Genomic DNA, 19,008 nt, shown 5'->3' on the forward strand with positions numbered 1-19,008 from the left:
GAGATTGCGGTTGAGTAGTTTGTTGCTGTGGTGGAAATTGTGGTTGAGTAGTTCATCGTTGCGGTGGAGATTGTCATTGAGTAGTTCATCACCGCAGTGATGATTGTCGTTGTTGTATAGTGTAAAATATTTATCTATTGTGTCAATAAATTCAATATATTTAGTATCACTGCTTCTAGCTTGATCAACTCCATAATGTATGCAAAAAATCCATTTGAACCAATTCTCACAACTCATGGGATCATTGGCATACATGGATTTTAAAATGCTATTTCGTTTATCATAACTTCTCACAGCAGTTAAGGACCATCAATACATCATAAGACAAATATTTGGTTGAAACCCCATGCTGATAAGACTTTCCGTTTTGAAGGAGTAACAATAACATGATTTTCAAGATGGGTGCCATAACTGACATCAGATTGGGACTATTTCTGTTTGGTACCAACTAGATATCATAAGAAGTCTTTTCATTGAAAATAATGTCATCTAGCAGATGTAGTGATAATAAAATTCTCAGGTTGATCAGTATTGGCAACCATATTAAAAGTTGGAGAGGCACCATTTTCCTTTACCAACATCTAGCCATCATATAAAGTCTTTCAGTAAAAATACCATGCTGATATAATCCTTCAGTAAGGAGAAATAATGATAAGATTTGCAAGATGGCAACTATGGTGGCCATATTTGACATCAGATGAGTACCATTTTCATTTAGAACCCACTCAACTTTTAGTGAAAACCCAATGTTGATATGACCATCCATTCTGGAGCAGAAGTGATATGATTTTCAAGATGTCCACTGTGGTGACAAGACTTGATGTCTGAGCATCACCATATTCTTTTAGGACTAATTAGACCATGGGATAAATGTATGCTTTTGTAAAGGTCAGTGACTAGCCTCCAGAAAGTTTAAGAGGGGTAATGGTATTACGTCTCCTGCTCCATGACCAGTAAAGCTAACAATTGGATTGATTATGTTAGCCAATGAACATCCTTAAAATGTGGAAATACATTAGTCCAACAGTGATACAGGGGAGATAAGTATTATAGTATTTGATGGCTGGATTCAGATTTGGGTAAAAGTATAATGTTTACTGAATATATTATCAGAGAATCTAACTTGAACGCCTCTTTAAAATTCACAAAGATGTAAAGAAAAAGACAAATATCACACAGCATGTTTATTTAACACTTGATTTCAAATATGATAGATTCCAGTATAAAATGAAAACCCAGGTAAGTAAACACACACAAGAACATACAAATTCATATTAGAACTGGCTGTTGGTGATAGGTAACCAGCATACAATTATGGTCTTTCTATTTAAAATTAAAATTTTAGTTACAAAATTAAATATTGTTTATAAAAGTGACTTAAAATTCACCTAGTCTCCATTGTTAATGTGTTGCATGGCTTTGTTGTTTGGTATATAGTCACTAAACTTAATTTTGTCATGAATCAAAGGAAGAAAAAAACCATTGAATTTCAACACTTTCACAATGTCTACATTTAATATACATAACTGCAGATTGATTCATTTAGAAACCAAATAATGAGTATTTGCAAAGATCACATAAATCGTAATCAAGTTTCCTATGACTTGTCCAAACAGTAAATCTACAATTCATTGATTTCCAATTGCCTCATGAGGGATGAAGCTCAGTCATTACTCTTGAATCCGCTAATTATCACCACCAATAAACAGGTTCTGTAAAGAATTTCAGATCCCAGATTTTTTTCCCTTTATTTACACCAGGTGCAAGAAATTCTCAAAGTTAAAAAGAAAAAAAATACATGTTTTCCAACTTTATTCAAGATACAGTTATGGAATAGTCAGTTTTTGGACTTGAGCATATCTTGGTTTCCATATTGAGAACATTTTGAGTAGGTGGAGCTTCAAGCATGAACTACAGGAACTATATACTGCTTGTCTCTGCCACGTCAATATTGACACTTAACAATTATTGAATAATTGTTATTACATGATACATGGATTGTCCCTTCCAAGTCCACTGGCAAATACTTACACTCAGCAAACACTGTAAAATTTGTTATAAATCAAGCAGTTTGTGCCAGCAAAGTTAAATGGGAAAATGTAAGCTTAGCAAGCATTGAATCAGAATGTATATTTACCAAATGGCTGCACAGTGTTCAAGCTTGAAAAGGTGATCAAAATAATGTCAATGGTTGAATAGTGTTGATATCTTAAAACTGAATGCATCATACCAGCTATAACTGTATTACGGTATCATGCAACAATATTACACTGAATGACTGGAATATTCAAGGTTACCTTTGTACCTAATAATGATAATGAAGTGAAAAGAATAAGACCAACATAAAAATTATTATTTTAAAACATCACCCAATTAACTGCAAAAGTAACTCCTATTCACAAATCTGGTTGTAAGAATGATGCAGCTGTAATAACTACTAGCCAATCTTAGTACTACCAAACTTGTCAAACTTGATTGAAAAACATGTCCAGGACTTATTCATGTCATATTTAATGAAACACTTGCTTTTACACCCTAATCAATCAGGCTTTAGACAGAAACATTCATGTCAGACTGCCTTGATCTCCCTAACTGATAAATGGCTTCAAGCACTTGATCAAGGTAGAATAATAGGATCTGTATTTGTAGATTTCAGGAAAGCTTTTGACATGGTGGATAATGAAATCCTTTTGAAGAAACTGAAAATCTACCAGTGTGATGAAAGCACAACATGTTTGTATAAATAATGTTCTGTCTGAACCTGGAATGATTAGATATGGAGTACCACAAGACTCAGTTCTAGGCCATTACTATTTATTTTATTTATTAATGACCTACCACTTTTACTAAGGGACTCAATATCATCTACAGATCTCTATGCAGATGACACAACATTGTCAGACATCCAAAACACAAAGCATGAACTTGAAATTTCTTTACAGGATGTCCTAAACAAACTGGACACTGAAGCACATGCAATGGCATGGTGGTAAATACTGGTAAAACTAAAATATTACTTATCTCAACACAGCAACAAAAAAAATCAAATCTTGATTATAGTGATGAACTATGACATAAAAGGAGAAAAATTTGCAAATGGTGTGTCATGATAGACTACATGGTGTTTTGGTAGAAAATAACCTATCTTGGATTGAAGATATCAAATGTATCAGTAAAAAAGTAAATTTAAGTTTATGGCTTCTCAGTAGGATAAAACATTTTCTCCCTAAAAGGCACAGAAAACAATTTTATAACAGTTACATACAACCCTATTTAGACTACTGTAATACAGTATGGGGTAATTCAAATGATAAAAACAGCAAAACTGGCACTTCTTTAAAAAAGAGCATTTGGGCTAATATCATTCCAGAAAGAAAGCAAGGAAAATTTAGCTGGTAAGTTAAAAATATTAGCTATTAAAGACTGAATCCATTTGAGAAAAGCCAAATTAATGAACAGGATATCCAATAATAGTGCTCCTGAATATTTACAATCACTATTCCAGTATAGGCTACCTGGTAATACTCTCTCCACCTGCGATCCATGTCTACCAAACAGTATAAAATTCCCAAACCAAATAAGGAATTATTTTTAAAAAATTTCCAATACCCTGGAACTTTGTTCAGGAACAGTATTACTGTTGAGATTAGAAAACCCCACTATTTCCTTTTTCCAAACCCAATATATCCAGTGGAATCAGAGATGCATATAAAAGAAATAAATTCCTTTGTAATGAGGGCCAGAAGGTAGATTAGTTCTTAGCTAATTGTGTTACCCTCTTGAAATAAAGTCATTATTATTGTTATTATTATTGAGTACTCAAGGTTTGTTAGATGAAGTGAATAAAACCAGCATCAAGTCTGTGATAAAAATCATTTTTCTGAAAAACCACCAGTTGAGAGGTAGGGGTTTTGGAAGTGAAGAGAACAAGACAATCATCAGGTTTGTGGTTAAAAGAAAATCATTATTTTGAAACACCATCCCTTAAGCGCTAGAGGTTCATTAATGATAAATATGCATTAAAGGTTCATGTACAGAAGCTTTAAGAGAAATAATCCAAATACTGTTTCAGATGTACATTTGCACAATTATTTGTCATAGTAATGAATTATCAATTATAATGATAATTCAAAAAGGTAACCAATTTTTAGTAGGAGCCTAAACAGTAGTTCATGTACAAATTAAAAGTGTTTTATTTAAAGCTATTATCTAATTTATATCCTGCAAAAGTTTTAGACCACAAATTCAAACTTGGACTTAAAATTTAACATTTTAAAACAGCATTAGATTCAACCATCATTCAGTACATTTGACACAAATGGAGAGAAGTTTGCTTAGATATTACCCTGTATATTTCGCTAATGTATCTATATGCCTACTAAAAAAGTCATCAAAAATGTAGAGTGAGTACACTTAGATATCATCCTGTATATCTTACTGATGTAGCTCTATGGCTGTTAAAGTCATCAAAAATGTAGAGTGAGTACACTTAGATATCAACCTGTATATCTTACTACTGTAGCTCTATGGCTGTTAAAGTCATCAAAATGTAGAGTGAGTACACTTAGATATCAACCTGTATATCTTACTACTGTAGCTCTATGGCTGTTAAAGTCATCAAAAATATAGAGTGAGTACACTTAGATATCATCCTGTACATCTCACTGATGTAGCTCTATGTCTAATAAAGTCATCAAAATGTAGAGTGAGTACACTTAGATATCATCCTGTATATCTTACTGCTGTAGCTCTATGGCTGTTAAAGTCATCAAAAATGTAGAGTAAGCACACTTAGATATCAACCTGTATATCTCATTCATACTCAAAAGTTTTATATGACCTAAATGTCTATAGACCATGTATATCACAAAAGAATATCAAACATTGGTATATAGGGTGACAGCTGGCTGTTGTAGCAAGGCATCACAGTACAGAAACATCAACAGGGATTGCCCAGATAGAATCCATTTAAAAGTCTGCTCTTTGACTGGTCCATAAAATTTGAAGTCAGTCAACTAGATACCAATATTAAGCAAGTCTGACAGTAACATATTAAATGCTTCTGATACTAAACATGAGATGCTTAAAGGGACCAGCTATGCTCTACTGGCTAAAAAGAATTTCCAGGAATTGAAGATAGCAATATATCTTTCTTTAACTGCAGACTGCTGAAACCATATTTTATACTCCTCAGCGATCAGTAATAGACGTTTTGGATGTCAGCTTGGCACCAATTTCATTTTAGACCAACAAAGCATAATAAGCAGAAAAGAAGTCTTCTGGCAGAAATGCCATGTTGATATGACTTTCTATTTTAGAGGAGAAATTATAATAAAAGTTTCAAGATGGATGCCATGGTGGCCATACTCTATATCAATTTGATATCAGAGTGGCAACATTTATATTCAGTACCAACTAGGCATCATAAGAAGCCTTTTGCTGAAAGCACAATGTTAATAAGACCAGCCATTCAGGAGAAATAGTGACAACACAATTTTCAAGATGGTCATAATGGCAGTCACATTAGAAGATCAGCACCATTTTCATTAGGATCCACCCGACACCATAAGAAGTTTTTCGGTGAAAACCTCAAGCTGATATGACCATTAATTAGGGGAAAAAAATTATAACACCATTTTAAGATGACCAGTGTTGCAGACATATTGGACATTATATCTGGACCATTTTGCTTCATATCTGGGTCAGCATAGTAAGCCTTTTAGTGAAACCCCCATGTTGATATGGCCATTAATTCAGAAAGAGTAGTGATAACAAGATTTTCAAGATGGCCATTTGAACGATTCTGACCATCAGATCTACATCACATTTATTTACGAACAACTAGACATTTTAATATGTCTTTCAGTGAAAACCCCATCTTGATATGACTATTGATTGAGGAGGAATGGTGGTGAAAAGGTTACCAAGATGGCCATATTGGATGTCCAAGCTGCACCATTTTCATTTACAACCAAGCAGACTATAGGATGAATGTCTTTAAATGATTCATGGCAATCCTCCAATTAGATTAAGAGGAGTTGTGATAACAAACTTGAGCTAATAGATGAACTGATGACAGACAATGAACAACAGACCATTCCAAAAACTCTTCTGATGTATCAATAATAGAACTAAAAATATTATAAATTGTAATCGATGCCTGATTAATAAAAACAATAATTTAAAAAGCACACCATTAATTTGTTTTGGCCATATTAAAGTATGAATAAAATTACATGTTTGATTTTACACTGCAATCCTGCTACTGCTTGTTATCATCCAATTTGTATTTTTATTCAAATATATAACTCTTGTATTTAGAAAGCACAACAGATAAAATAACACAAAAAGAAAACAATACATAACATATGCCTGTAATGATCATGCAGTTAAATACAAGTGTATACATATTTAATATTAGGTTCAGTAAGCCATAAATTACAGATAAAGACAGCAATATAAGCTGTATAGATAAAGGGTTCAAACAAATTTAAGATTAACTGGCATCATAATAATTACATATAATGATAAACCATACATGAAGCCAATGTTAATTAAGAATTCAAGTTGTAGTTTGTCAAATTATAAGTGCTTTAATCAAGGCCATTATCCAGTTTATATTTTCTCCTGGATTCTGTCAAATGTTTCTCAGCATAGATTCAAACTTGGACTCAAAATTCAAAATTTAAAACAGTACTAGAGTCCTAGTCGAGTTTCTATGAGACTGACACAAATGCAGGAAATGCTGCTTAGATTTTGCCCTGCTTATTTCAGTCCTTAACTCTGTGGCTGCTAAAGTCTGATTACACTTAGATATAATCCTGTACATCTCACCAGACCTGCCCACCCTGACAAGTCCGTTTCAGTAAGGCAGTTGAATTTTTTTCGTATGTTTAACCAGTTTTCATTAAGGTGTAAAAAATATCATAAACTGCTTGGCATATTGTAAAGCTGGAAACTGTAATTAAGAGTTTGGTATTCGAAACATGCAGTGAAGATAAACATTATCTTCAACTGAAAAGTTTGTAAAGGACATGTAGACTTTATTTACTACTAGTACAGTTGCACAAACTCTAGTTTCAAACCCTATGCAGCTCAATGGCTTGTTCCAACTTGACGTAATTCTTGGAAATTATTTTTCCATTTCACATGACGACGGCAATCATATCTCCCGCCACGAGTCATACTCAGATTGGTATGTGATGTCCAATAAACATATCTGTGTTCCTTCCAGCTATTATTCACAAGAATCTGAATGTTCCTTTTTATTTTTCTGTGTTGATTATTAACATTTTTCAAGAGGCTTATTTTCCCTTTTGTCTTAAATACGCATCGCTTGCTGTACACCATATTAAAAATAAAAAAATTATATAATCAACAGTTTGATTATGTAGACACTTTGCATGAACAAACAGGTGCAGTTTAAAGTGACTGAGGTGCTGCTGTAAAGATAGTCTGGTTCCCTGACTAACTTTACTAATTCTAACATGAAACTCAGATACAAATCAAACACTGATGAACAAATTTTCTGGATTTTTTGGCAATGATCATTTTTCCATAGTTTTTCCTTTTATGCCATAAGCCCTTATTTTAAGGGTAATTTTAAGACTTACAACAAAATCATAAGGGTTGGCAGGTTTGTCTCACTGCTATAGTTCTATGGCCACTAAAGTTATCAACATTTAGAGTCTGAGTACACTTAAACATCATCCTGTGTATCTCACTGATGTATCTTTATGGTTATTAAAAGTCATCAAAATTAAATCTGAGTACAATCCTGTACATATTACTTTTACTTCTTTATCTCTGTGGTTATTAATATTGTCAAGATTTAGAATTTGAAAAGAAATTAATACGCAGTAAGTTGTATAGGATCGATGGCATCACCTGATACAAATCTTACTTCTATGGATGAAAAGTATAATAACATTTACCAATGAATTATAGTTTCAGAGAAAATTGATGTACCAATTAAGGCTCCAAAGTGATAGAAACTTTATACCATACATGGAATCGAATCAAAATTCTAGTGTCAGGTTATTCTGTAATGTGATGTCAGTCATATATCAATATGTCAACAGTCAAGAGTTTGAGTTGTTTTGAGAATGCATACATTAGGGTCGGGGCCCCGAGTGGCCGAGTGGTCTAAAGCGCTGTCCGTTACAGATCACTGCCATCTCACCTCTGTCTGCGTGGGTTCGAGTCTAGGATTCGGCCAATGTGGGTATGTGAGAGAGCTTGCCAGTAGCTTCTCGCGGGTCGGTGGTTCTTTCCAGGGATTTCCCGGATTCTTCCTCCACCATTAATACTGGCCGCCATGTATAGCCTGTCGTGTGCTGGAAAATGGCATTAAACTCTACAACAACAACATTAGGGTCAATAAGCTGAAAAATTAAAAGAAATTAATGTTTGGGGTCTAGGGGCTATCCAACTGCTGGATCTGAGAAACCATTTGTAGAATTCAGGTAAATTAGCAGGCTCCTACATTTTCTCAGAATAAAAATATACAAATAATTCACAAAAAGAATAATAAAAAATGACTCATAAAACAAAAATAGATTATTTCATTTTTAAAGTTTTTAGTTTCATATAAAAATGCTTTAAAAGTGGGCTACCAGTTTCTTTTCCTGAAAGTGCAAAGAAATGGCATCTGATGTTTTTTTTAACTCCATTTGTCACACCCTGAAACTAGACAACCCACATAATGTCTTCCATTCTGCAAGCACAAATCATAATGATAATAAAGATGATTATACAGAAAAATATAGAAAGTACATGTTAAATAATTGGATTGCAAAATATAAAGTATTGTTTTTTTTCATTTTTTTGGTATCCATAAGTTTACCAGTCTGTGTAGCTACAAACGTTTAGAGTATATGTTTGATGATATTTCCATTTCACCTATCATTATTACAAATTATTGGACCTATGCATCAATACATGCAATATATTGTGTAAGACTGTTTAACCTAGATGCCTATACACCAACACCTAATTTACACATGCACACATGAACATTCTACTTAAAGTTCAAAGACAAAGGTGAATATTCTTGACTTATAACCAGGTAGCATACATATATACTGTACACAATCAATCTGTTCACCAGGCTGGTCTTATCATCTGAATCAGCAAAACACAAACATCCAAATGCTGTGTCCAAAATGTTAAAGCAGCTACTTCTTGAGCCTTCTGTAATGCTTTTAATGCTTCAGCACACTTGGGATTCCAACTGTTGGTGGCTTTCAACTTTTGTATTATTGTCAGAACAGAGTCCAATGATGCTCTTGCACTTACAGCACTGGTAAGGCTCTTCATTGTCAAGGAGACTCCCTCCTGAATCAGCAGATCACACACATCATCCTTTTGTGTCCCATAAGCCCTTCCTAATGCATCTGATGCATCATCACAGTTATGATCCCAATTATTGGCATCCTTCAACTGTTGTATTACTTTCTTAATAGATTCTAGTGATACTTTAGATGTTTGTATAGCACAAATAAGATTCTTCATTGTTAATGAATATCCCTCCTGAACTAGTAGATCACATACATCATGCTTAAGTATTCTGTAAGCCATGTTGAATGCTGCTGATGCATCGTCACATGTGGGATCCCAACTGTTAGTATCTTTCAACTGTTTCACTGCTGTTTTCACATCATCTAGTGATCTCTGAATCACATATTGAAGATGTTTCATTGTTAGTGAGACTCCCTCATGAACCAGTAGATCACATGCATCATATTCACGTTTAATATACATCGTTTCTAATGCCTCTGATGCATCATCGCTCTTGGGATCCCAACTGTCGGTGTCTTTCAACTGTTGAATTACCTTCCTAACACTATATGTATTTGTGGCACTCTTCAATGTCAGCAAGACTCCCTCCTGAATCAGCAGATCATACACATCATACTTTTGCCTATAAGCCTGTTTTAATGCTTTAAATGCATCATCACAATTGGGATCCCAATTGCCAGTATCTTTCAAATGTTTCAAAGCTATTTTCACATCATCTAGTGATCTCAATATCACATAATTAAGATGTTTCATTGTTAATGGGACTCCTTCCAGTACTAAAAGATCACATATTTCATACTTCTTTTCCCTATAAGCCTTTTCTAATGCTTCACATGCATCATTACACTTGGCATCCCAACTGTCAGTATCTTTCAGCTGTTTCACTTTTGTTTTCACATAATCTAGTGGCCTATAAGTCATATGAGGAAGGTGCTTCATTGTTAGTGATACTCCCTCCTGTTCCAGTAAATCACACACAACAAACTGATGTCGACTATAAGCCTTTTCTAATGCTTCAAATGCATCATTACACTTGGGATCCCAATTGTTATTGTCCTTCAAATGTTTCATGGCTTTTTTAAAAGGTTTCAATGATAAAGAATTAGTTCTCATTACAATACGAGGAAGATTCTTCATTGTTAGTGAGACTCCCTGCTCAATCAGGAGATTACACAGCTTGTAGTTCTCTTTCTTATAAGCATTTTCTAATGCATCAGATGCATTGTCACAATGGAGATCAAAGGTACCTATGACTTTCAAATGTTGTATCACTCTGGCAACTGCCTGTTGTGAACCATATAGTGAGACACGATCAAGCAGATCTAGTGATACTTTTGCTTCATTTTTCACAAGATAATCTGCCATATCAAACTTCCCGTTACAGTAGGTAATGTACAGTGCTATAGAACATGGTATTTGATCTAGTCGAATAAGATCAAAACCATCTGAATACATATCTGAAAATATATCTGGATGGAAGTAAAATGTAGCTTTGCTATATTTCTCCTGTTGTGGATCCCACTTATTATGACATTTCAGATGTTCCACCACCTTCATTAAAGCATTTATATCTCCATGTTGAACAACATATACTACATGCCTTCTATCTAGTGTGGTCCCTTCTTGTAATAAAATGTCTATTACATCTTGGTTTCCTGATATATAGGCTCTACATAACCCTTTTTTCATCTCAATACATTCTGGATCAAAAACCAGACTTGTTTTCAAATACTCAAGGATAGTCTGAACTCTTCTAAGGTCACCATGTCTGGCAGCATTACAGAGGCTTACATGTGTATAATGGGCATTCATAGTGATTAGCTGGTCTGCAATCTCAAAATGGTGGTAGTAAAGAGCTAATTCCAGTAAGATCTGCTTCTCTATACACTGGCAACAGTCAGAATTGTTGGTATTATGTGTGCAAGCCAAGAAATCCAAAAATTCCCTGTACACTAATCTCACTATATCTTCATCCCTTTGTAATATATATTGCAAAAATGTCATACACACTCCTGATAATTCCTTGTGGTCTGAATAACTACTTGGCATCTGAGCATAGACCTTAATAGGCATCAAAAAATCCCCTGTTCTATTACCTCTGTGCAGCTCAGATTTCAATGTCATTACAAACTGGTGCTGTCTGAAAGCTGAATGGTTCACAAAGCTTTCTACAAGATGCTTTTCAACAACATCATCAATCATCCGCTCTGCCAAAAGTCCATATACAGACACAGGTAAAAATACATTCTGAGAATCATCATCCTTTGCTTCTGCGGTGTAGGTCCTCTGATATAAATATCTAGAGTCACCATATTTTACTACCATTTCTGGACACCTATCACCAAGGACTTGTCCTACAGCTTCATATACTGTAGCATGAAAGAACTGGATACAGGAATTGACTCTGTAATGGGAATCATATGAATATACCTTGTCAACATACAATCCTGAAAAGTGGTCATATGACTGTCTCAGTGATATCACAGTTGATTCCAAGTGAAATGGAATGTTGAGATATGAAGCTAGTTCCTCTAATACTGGTAAATATTTATTAGATTCTTTTATTTCAGAAGGTGATAAATACTCCTCCTCTATTTCACCACTACAAAAAAGAAAAGCCAGAGACAGAAAGCTGTTATCATGTAATTTTAAATTTGTGATATTCGCAACAAAACTTTTCTCAGGGGATTCAAAGAACTTTGACCCCTGTTCAAAAAGGTCTTTAAACTTTGCAAATAGATTGCAGCACTGGGGAAAACCAATCGGGCCCAAATAATTAGCTATGCATTGTTCCTTTTCATCAACATTCAAGTCTTTATTATTCCTCTCAAGTTCTCTATTTAATATACTCATCCTGTCTGAATGTGTCAGTTTTTCTGAAGAAAGGGTCAGTGACATATCACCAGAGAAGAGTTTTAATGATTTTAACTTTAAAGATTCCTTTAACATTACATCATCTCTGACGGTAATGATGACCTGTAATTTTCCTACATCAACATGTTTCTGTATGGTCTGTAGACAATCATTTATCCACTCCTGCAGTAGACCAGGTTTAAGGTCATATTGCCCAAATATGTCCTCTAGGACAACAATCTTTACCCAATCTGTGTCCACTTTCTTCCACTCTTTAGGACTTCTGATCACCACGCGCTGATTTATATAGTCTTCAGTGTCTATTAGGTGAAGGGCTGTTGACGTTTTTCCTTCACCAGTTTTACCCTTGATAACAATAGATCTATTCTTCTGTAGCAGTTTCTTTGCTTCCTCTGTCTGTGTTGTTGGAATAAAACCCATTTTTCTAAACGTATCAAGGATGTCCTCAGTTTGATCTATAAAAAAAAATAGAAAAGTTTCATTGTAACTTTAATATATCTGAAAAGAAAAACATAATGTTGCCTATATCTATATAAGAGTCTCTCAAATGGATTAGTGCTCAAATGCTATTCCAACAATATTCTTTTTTTTATGATGTCCAATCATCAGAATTGTTTTGTCTCAGAGTATGAACTAAGATAAATTATGAGCAATTTAACCACATAAATATAACCCCATATCCCATCCCTACCCTATTATTTAGACAAAACTATAGTTTACAAAAGCAGACTCTTCTAAAAATACTGAGTACAAAGACTTGTCAACATCAGTAACTGCTGATGATGACTATATGACTAAATACTTCTCTCATACACTGCACATCACTGCAAGTAAAAAATTACAGAAACTCTCACAACTCTCTCATCTATGATTACATGGTACATCTCTACTGTAGCCACTGTATACATTTTCATGCAGAAAATACATTGAGGCTACAGTTACCTTGGCCCCTCTAACAATATTTGATGTGCAATTTAATCACATATATTTAACCTCACAACCAACTTTTATTCATTTTACAATTTTAAATTTTAACTCTCAGTCACCCTCATATTGCAAGCATGTTGCTAACATTCTTTGAAACCACCTATCTACTTATATTTGCACCCACCCACACACCTGCCTTACAATGGGGCCAGACATCCATGACACCAAACAATGAAAAAAAATACCATAATCTAGGACATCAAAAAAGCTACTATAATTAGTTAATAAGCACCAGAGAATATTGCTGTCTTTGTATAATATTTTGTTGAAATTGTTGTTCTTAAAACCTTCTTGAGAACCTATTATTACCATTCATCCCAGGTAGCCTTATTTTACTGCATGAAAGGCACAGGATTTGAGTAACCTTGTAATGATTGCCTTAGGTTCAGAGTTCATGATTACCTAGATCAACTACTACATGTGAGGTCCCACATCGAAAGCATGCAGCCCACTTATCTACTTCCGATACCCATTCACATGCAAAAGGAAGGGTTAGCTTGCTGTGATTGATGTTACGATTAACTGATCTTAAACAAAGTCACAGAAAAAGCAAAATACCAAAGGTTTTGTAAGACTTGGCAAATAATTTAATTCACTAAGTTATACAGACGGAAATTTATGAGGAACTTAAGTATTATGAACTAAATCCAAACTAATCATTAAAGTTCTATCACAAGTCCAAAAGAATAGTGTGTTCTGAATGAATTTTAAGTCCTGAATGTGCTTATGTACCATTCTCCTTGAATATGCTGAAGTTCTCTCACAAGTCCAAAATATGTAGAACTGCCATTGTCTTGATATATCACAAAGACATTGTCGTGAACGTCTTTGAAAAATTCACAAAAGTCCTAAAAAGTTTCCTTAGTTGCATGAGCACTTTGTAATTCCAGAAGCTTAAACAAATAGTTTATCTCAAACAAAATCAAGCACATCATTAAATACATCTGCACACTCATATTAAAACAACAGCAGGAAATAGGAATCCCAAAATCACTGTGCATATTACGAACTATAACCAAACTAATCACAAAAGTTCTAACACAAGTCCAAAATAATAGTATGTTCCGATATAATAATAAGTCCTGCACCATCGTCCATTGATTGTTGGAAGTAATGTACATGATATAGCTGTTTGTGACATATGTCATCATTTAGGTTGTTTGCACAAGCGTATCATTGGTTTCACATAGAAATCTCACCCTGAAGTGAGTGCCCAATAAACAAATGCTAGTCAATATCAGTGAACAGTTGCAACTCTCCTTTGATTTTGACAACTACATATTCTAGCCCATACCCGATGACAAAAAGTATGCATGACTGTGTTGATGAATGCTTCTAACAAATCCATGTGCAACAAACATCTGGCCTGAAATACAGATCGTGATAGTTGCCAAGGCTTGTGCATTTGAGTACTGACCACACCACATTTGGATGTTTTTTAGTCATTGGCAGAAATACCTCGGGCGACAAAGATGAGCAAAAGGTGTTTTTTGGTGTCAACTGTATCCCAAACTGTAAAAGGTGTTTATTGGTGTCAACTGTATCCCAAACTGTAAAAGGTGTTTTTTGGTGTCAACTGTATCCCAAACTGTAAAAGGTGTTTATTGGTGTCAACTGTATCCCAAACTGTAAAAGGTGTTTATTGGTGTCAACTGTATCCCAAACTGTTCCTATCCACTCATGTGCTGGTGGTATAGGTACACTCTTCAAGCTATCACCTTCAGCATTGTCAGGGTTAATGATACCAGGTTACTATCATGTCTAGGCCAGAATTTAAAAAATGTAACGAATACCTGAGTTGTACTGGCGGAGCCTAAATGTCATGTATTTTTCCATATTGGAGATGACACTTATGGGTGCATTTGATGCTATTGCCACCGCTTTGATAATCAAGTGGCCATCTTACCCATACAGATTATGAAGTAATACTGGAATTTTTGTTACAGTTCATTTACTTTCCAGCTTTAGATTGCATGCACTGTGTGCAGCTCTTCTATATGCGCCAGAAATATGACAGCGATCATTAACATGGAATATTTAGTTCTGTCACCATCAGTCCCAAAGGGACTATCACAGATCCAGCAATGACTGGCTGCAGAAGACCTGTGTATATTATCATTGATCATAATTACGTCTGCCAACAAGTAGAGCTGCTTTCAGATCTATATAGATATAACCTTGAGCGATATAAGAAACACCTCCCTTGGGCCCCTTGATCATGCAAGGCTGACCAGCCCATCAGCTCAAATACCTTTAAGCTCAATGGAGCCAAGCCCTTTATAAGATAATCGTGTGTGTGTGTGTGTGTGTGTTTATGCAGACTTACTTTTAAGGCATTTCAGGTCATCACTCTCTTGTCTTCTGCTTGGAAGAGATTCTGAAGATAAAAAATATGCATATTTTTTAATTTAAAAACAATTCTGCAATTTCAAATTTTGTTATTTAAATACTTGGAAAGTTAAAACAAGATTACAGCTAATAGGATCATACAATTCAACACCCACATGCTGTGTTGTAAATGTCTTTAGCAAAATTTATATCATAATGTTTGTAGCAATATGAGCAAAGTAAGCTTACCTGCTAGTAAAATCCAGCCCAGAGGAAATGTTTAAAATGATGAAAATAACATAATGCAAATGTCATTTAAGAGAAAATGTATTATTACTATTATTATTATTATTATTATTATTATAGAATTCAAAATATGACTACAAATTGTGTTCCATCTACCTACAATAATTGTAGCTAAAACGTGGACACAGTTTTCATAAAAACGTCAAAAAAGAGTTTAAGCATGTGTCAATTTGATTTTACCATTTGTTGTCATGGACTCATGACATATTTAATCATACATATTTATACACAAAGACCTATCATATTTGCCAACTAACTAAGAAAATACATTTTGAGGAAATTCAAGATGTATTATGCACGCTTTTCATTTCCATAATAACTCTATTCATGAGTGTCATGGTGATTTAAATGTTCATTGATTATCATAAACTATCACATATTCCAAGTTTAAAAAGCTTTTAATAATCAGATTTGCTTGCAGGAATAAGCCGTTTCTTACTTACCAGCTGTCTTCAACTACATCTTTATGCAACCAGTTAAACGAATGTATCTTTTATATAATATTTATCCATTCGTAAAAGAGACATAGAATCCCAGCATGCATTTGGAGGACCATTGGCATGTTGTAAGGTTCCAGTCAAAATCGTTACAGTGTTAGAGAACTGATATTAGGAAATCCCATTACTCCAGATGACAAAAAATGGGCACAGTAGCAGAGTACATACACGGAGAAAAAGATGTAGGTGGTTAACCCAGTTATATGAGATATGATATGCATTATATATATTAAAATACTTTTTTCATATGTTTTTGAGCAGTAACGTTTTAATCAATAATCTTAGAGAAAGTACCAGCAAAATCTTTTACTCAATCTGATTACTGCCAATTTATCAAAACATAGTCTCCACTTTAAGGAATGCCAACTTCCTTCACTACCTCGATGCATATTTTATATCAGAATGCCAATAAAAATTATCACTCAAAAACAAAAAAATACAGAACGTATTTTGACTGAGTTTAGTGACTACAGATATGAGAAGAATGCTGTAGAAAGAAATTTATATTTTTCATATTCTTTATACTATAAATATTAATTTACATTGTCTACCTATATTTAAACCTACATGTACATGCTACTGTTTGTATTTGCCTATTATCATTCAACCTAAACAACAGTATAAAAAGATTGTAATAAATATTATATAGACATCATAGTATTGTGATATGTACTGATATTGTGTGCCACCTGTATTATCCAAGCCCAAATGGATACAATGTCAAAATATTTTTATCCTCCTTGTACTATTGTTATCTGTTTTAGAATTATTTCGCCTGACAACTTACTTGAAAAAGTATTTCCCCTGCACGATTTCATGGATCTCTTATTCTTGTGATTGCATGGAGTTTTGGCAAATATGTTATTTACCACAGGCTCAAATTTAACATTAAAACTTATGATAAAGTTTCTCCTGACTTAACTGATTTGGATATATCTGCAAACAATCTAATAAATTCGTATCAAGGCTTTAGCACTGAACCCAGATTTCTAGACCCATATCAGCTGCACATTCCAATCATTCAAAGGTCTATATTTGTACCTGATTCTTTGGATGCTTTCTTTACTATTTCATAGTTCTGCACTTTTGTCTCAATAGACTGCACTTTGTCCTCACAGACAACAATTCTTTCCACACATGAGGCTATACTGGATGACATAGTCTGCACAGACCCTGACAACTGGGTTACAGTTGTATCTGTATCCTGGTGTTTCTTGCCCTGCTGCTGTAGGGCAATGACTGTGTTTGCTTTTAACTCCTCTGATCTTTTATAAATTATTTCATAATCTTTCTCAACTACACCAAGTCTCCTTCCATGTGAAGTTACAGCTGCATCCATCTCTTTGTGTTTTCTCTCCTGGTGCTGTATATTACCTTCAATGGTGTCCAGCTTAGTACCATGCAATTTTACTTTAGTTTCAAAATCTTCAAGCTCCTTTATCAGTAGGTTTCTTAGTTGTTCGTATTCCTCTTTCAAACGATCAATGGTATTTGTAGTTTCCTTCACCTCCTTTCCAAGTTTGAGCCTAATATCATTGATAGCTGCATTCAATGCTGTTACCTCAATGCTGTTATCCAGCTCCAAAGAAGACTTATTAATCTGAAAAAGACCCATAAATACCTTGTAGCTAAAATAATTATAACAATGAAATTAATTTTAACACTATGCACTCTTGTGAAATATATAGACTTGTGTAAAATGACAAGCAAGAATCTAACTATTGTATCCAAAATGTTTATACAAGCCCCCCAAAAGGTAGGAATGCAGTTGTTAACTTGACAAGTTAAAATACATTACACAAGAAATACAAAATACTGGTTCTTCAGCAAGTGATGGAGGTGATCAAATCCTTGTTCTTTTCTATGCCATTCTTATCCCAAATTGATACCATTTGCGACCAGTCATATTTCAGTTATTGGTGACTTAGTTAATACATGTCATGATTAAAAAAATAAAGCTTGAATGCAATAAAGGTGTATTTATCTCAGAACGTATTGGTGATATTTTTGCAATGCTTTAAGCTGATGTTACTAATTGTGCAGATACATCAAAGCTCTTTCAGGACCAAACAAATGTTATTAAATGGTTCCATGATAAAACTGGCATGATGAAAGACATATTGTGTGTTTGCCTAACTACAAGTGTATGGGTCTGTTTTTCAAAACTGGTTTGGACAAAAGCAAATCAGACACTATTGGATCAGGCAAAGAAAGCGACCTCAATGATTCTGAATTATCAAAAACAATTGGGCTGTTCTAATGAAGAGAATGGGTTTAAAAATATTTATTCTGTGACAAAACTAATTGCTTGTTGAAGGTCAGAAATTTGGGGAAATGAATTTAGTAAAGATAGTGAAATTGTTCAACTTTTGCAAACAGTATTTAGGTGTTCCTAAAACTACCAGTAGTGCTTGGTGAGTGCAGAAGATACTTACTTTGTACCTCGTATTTTTGAGATGTACTAAATGTTGAAGGTTGTTTTAATGCTTTTAAATTGTTACCGACACCAATGCTGTTTAATGTTTAAAAGAATAGATGAAACCAACAGTGTCACCTGGGCTACCAAAGATAAATACAGGTTATTTTACTTCAGCTTTAGGTATGTCAAGATGTTGGAGACAAAAAACAATTTTCTCACTATTTTCGCAAAGAATTAAGGATACTGCATTCTAATAGATAATGGAATTTAGTATTTTAATACTAAACATGTTAATAT

The 19,008-nt window shown here is 34.1% G+C and overlaps 1 protein-coding gene across 1 annotated transcript; it reads right to left on the minus strand.

The window, feature by feature from the left end:
- Positions 1-1,171: 1,171 nt before the first annotated feature.
- On the minus strand, positions 1,172-17,907 carry LOC149791933 (uncharacterized). Its single transcript, XM_089969498.1, has 3 exons — positions 17,334-17,907; positions 15,488-15,538; positions 1,172-12,629 (listed from the first exon to the last, which is right to left on the minus strand). Exons 1-3 carry the CDS (start codon positions 17,905-17,907, stop codon positions 9,103-9,105), a joined length of 4,152 nt encoding a protein of 1,383 aa, XP_089825624.1. The 3' UTR covers positions 1,172-9,102.
- Between the last annotated feature and the right edge of the window lie 1,101 nt (positions 17,908-19,008).

The sequence above is a fragment of the Sinohyriopsis cumingii genome, chromosome 9 (genome assembly GCF_028554795.1).
Source record: "Sinohyriopsis cumingii isolate HCF-2022 chromosome 9, ASM2855479v2, whole genome shotgun sequence".
Lineage (NCBI taxonomy): Eukaryota > Metazoa > Mollusca > Bivalvia > Unionida > Unionidae > Sinohyriopsis > Sinohyriopsis cumingii.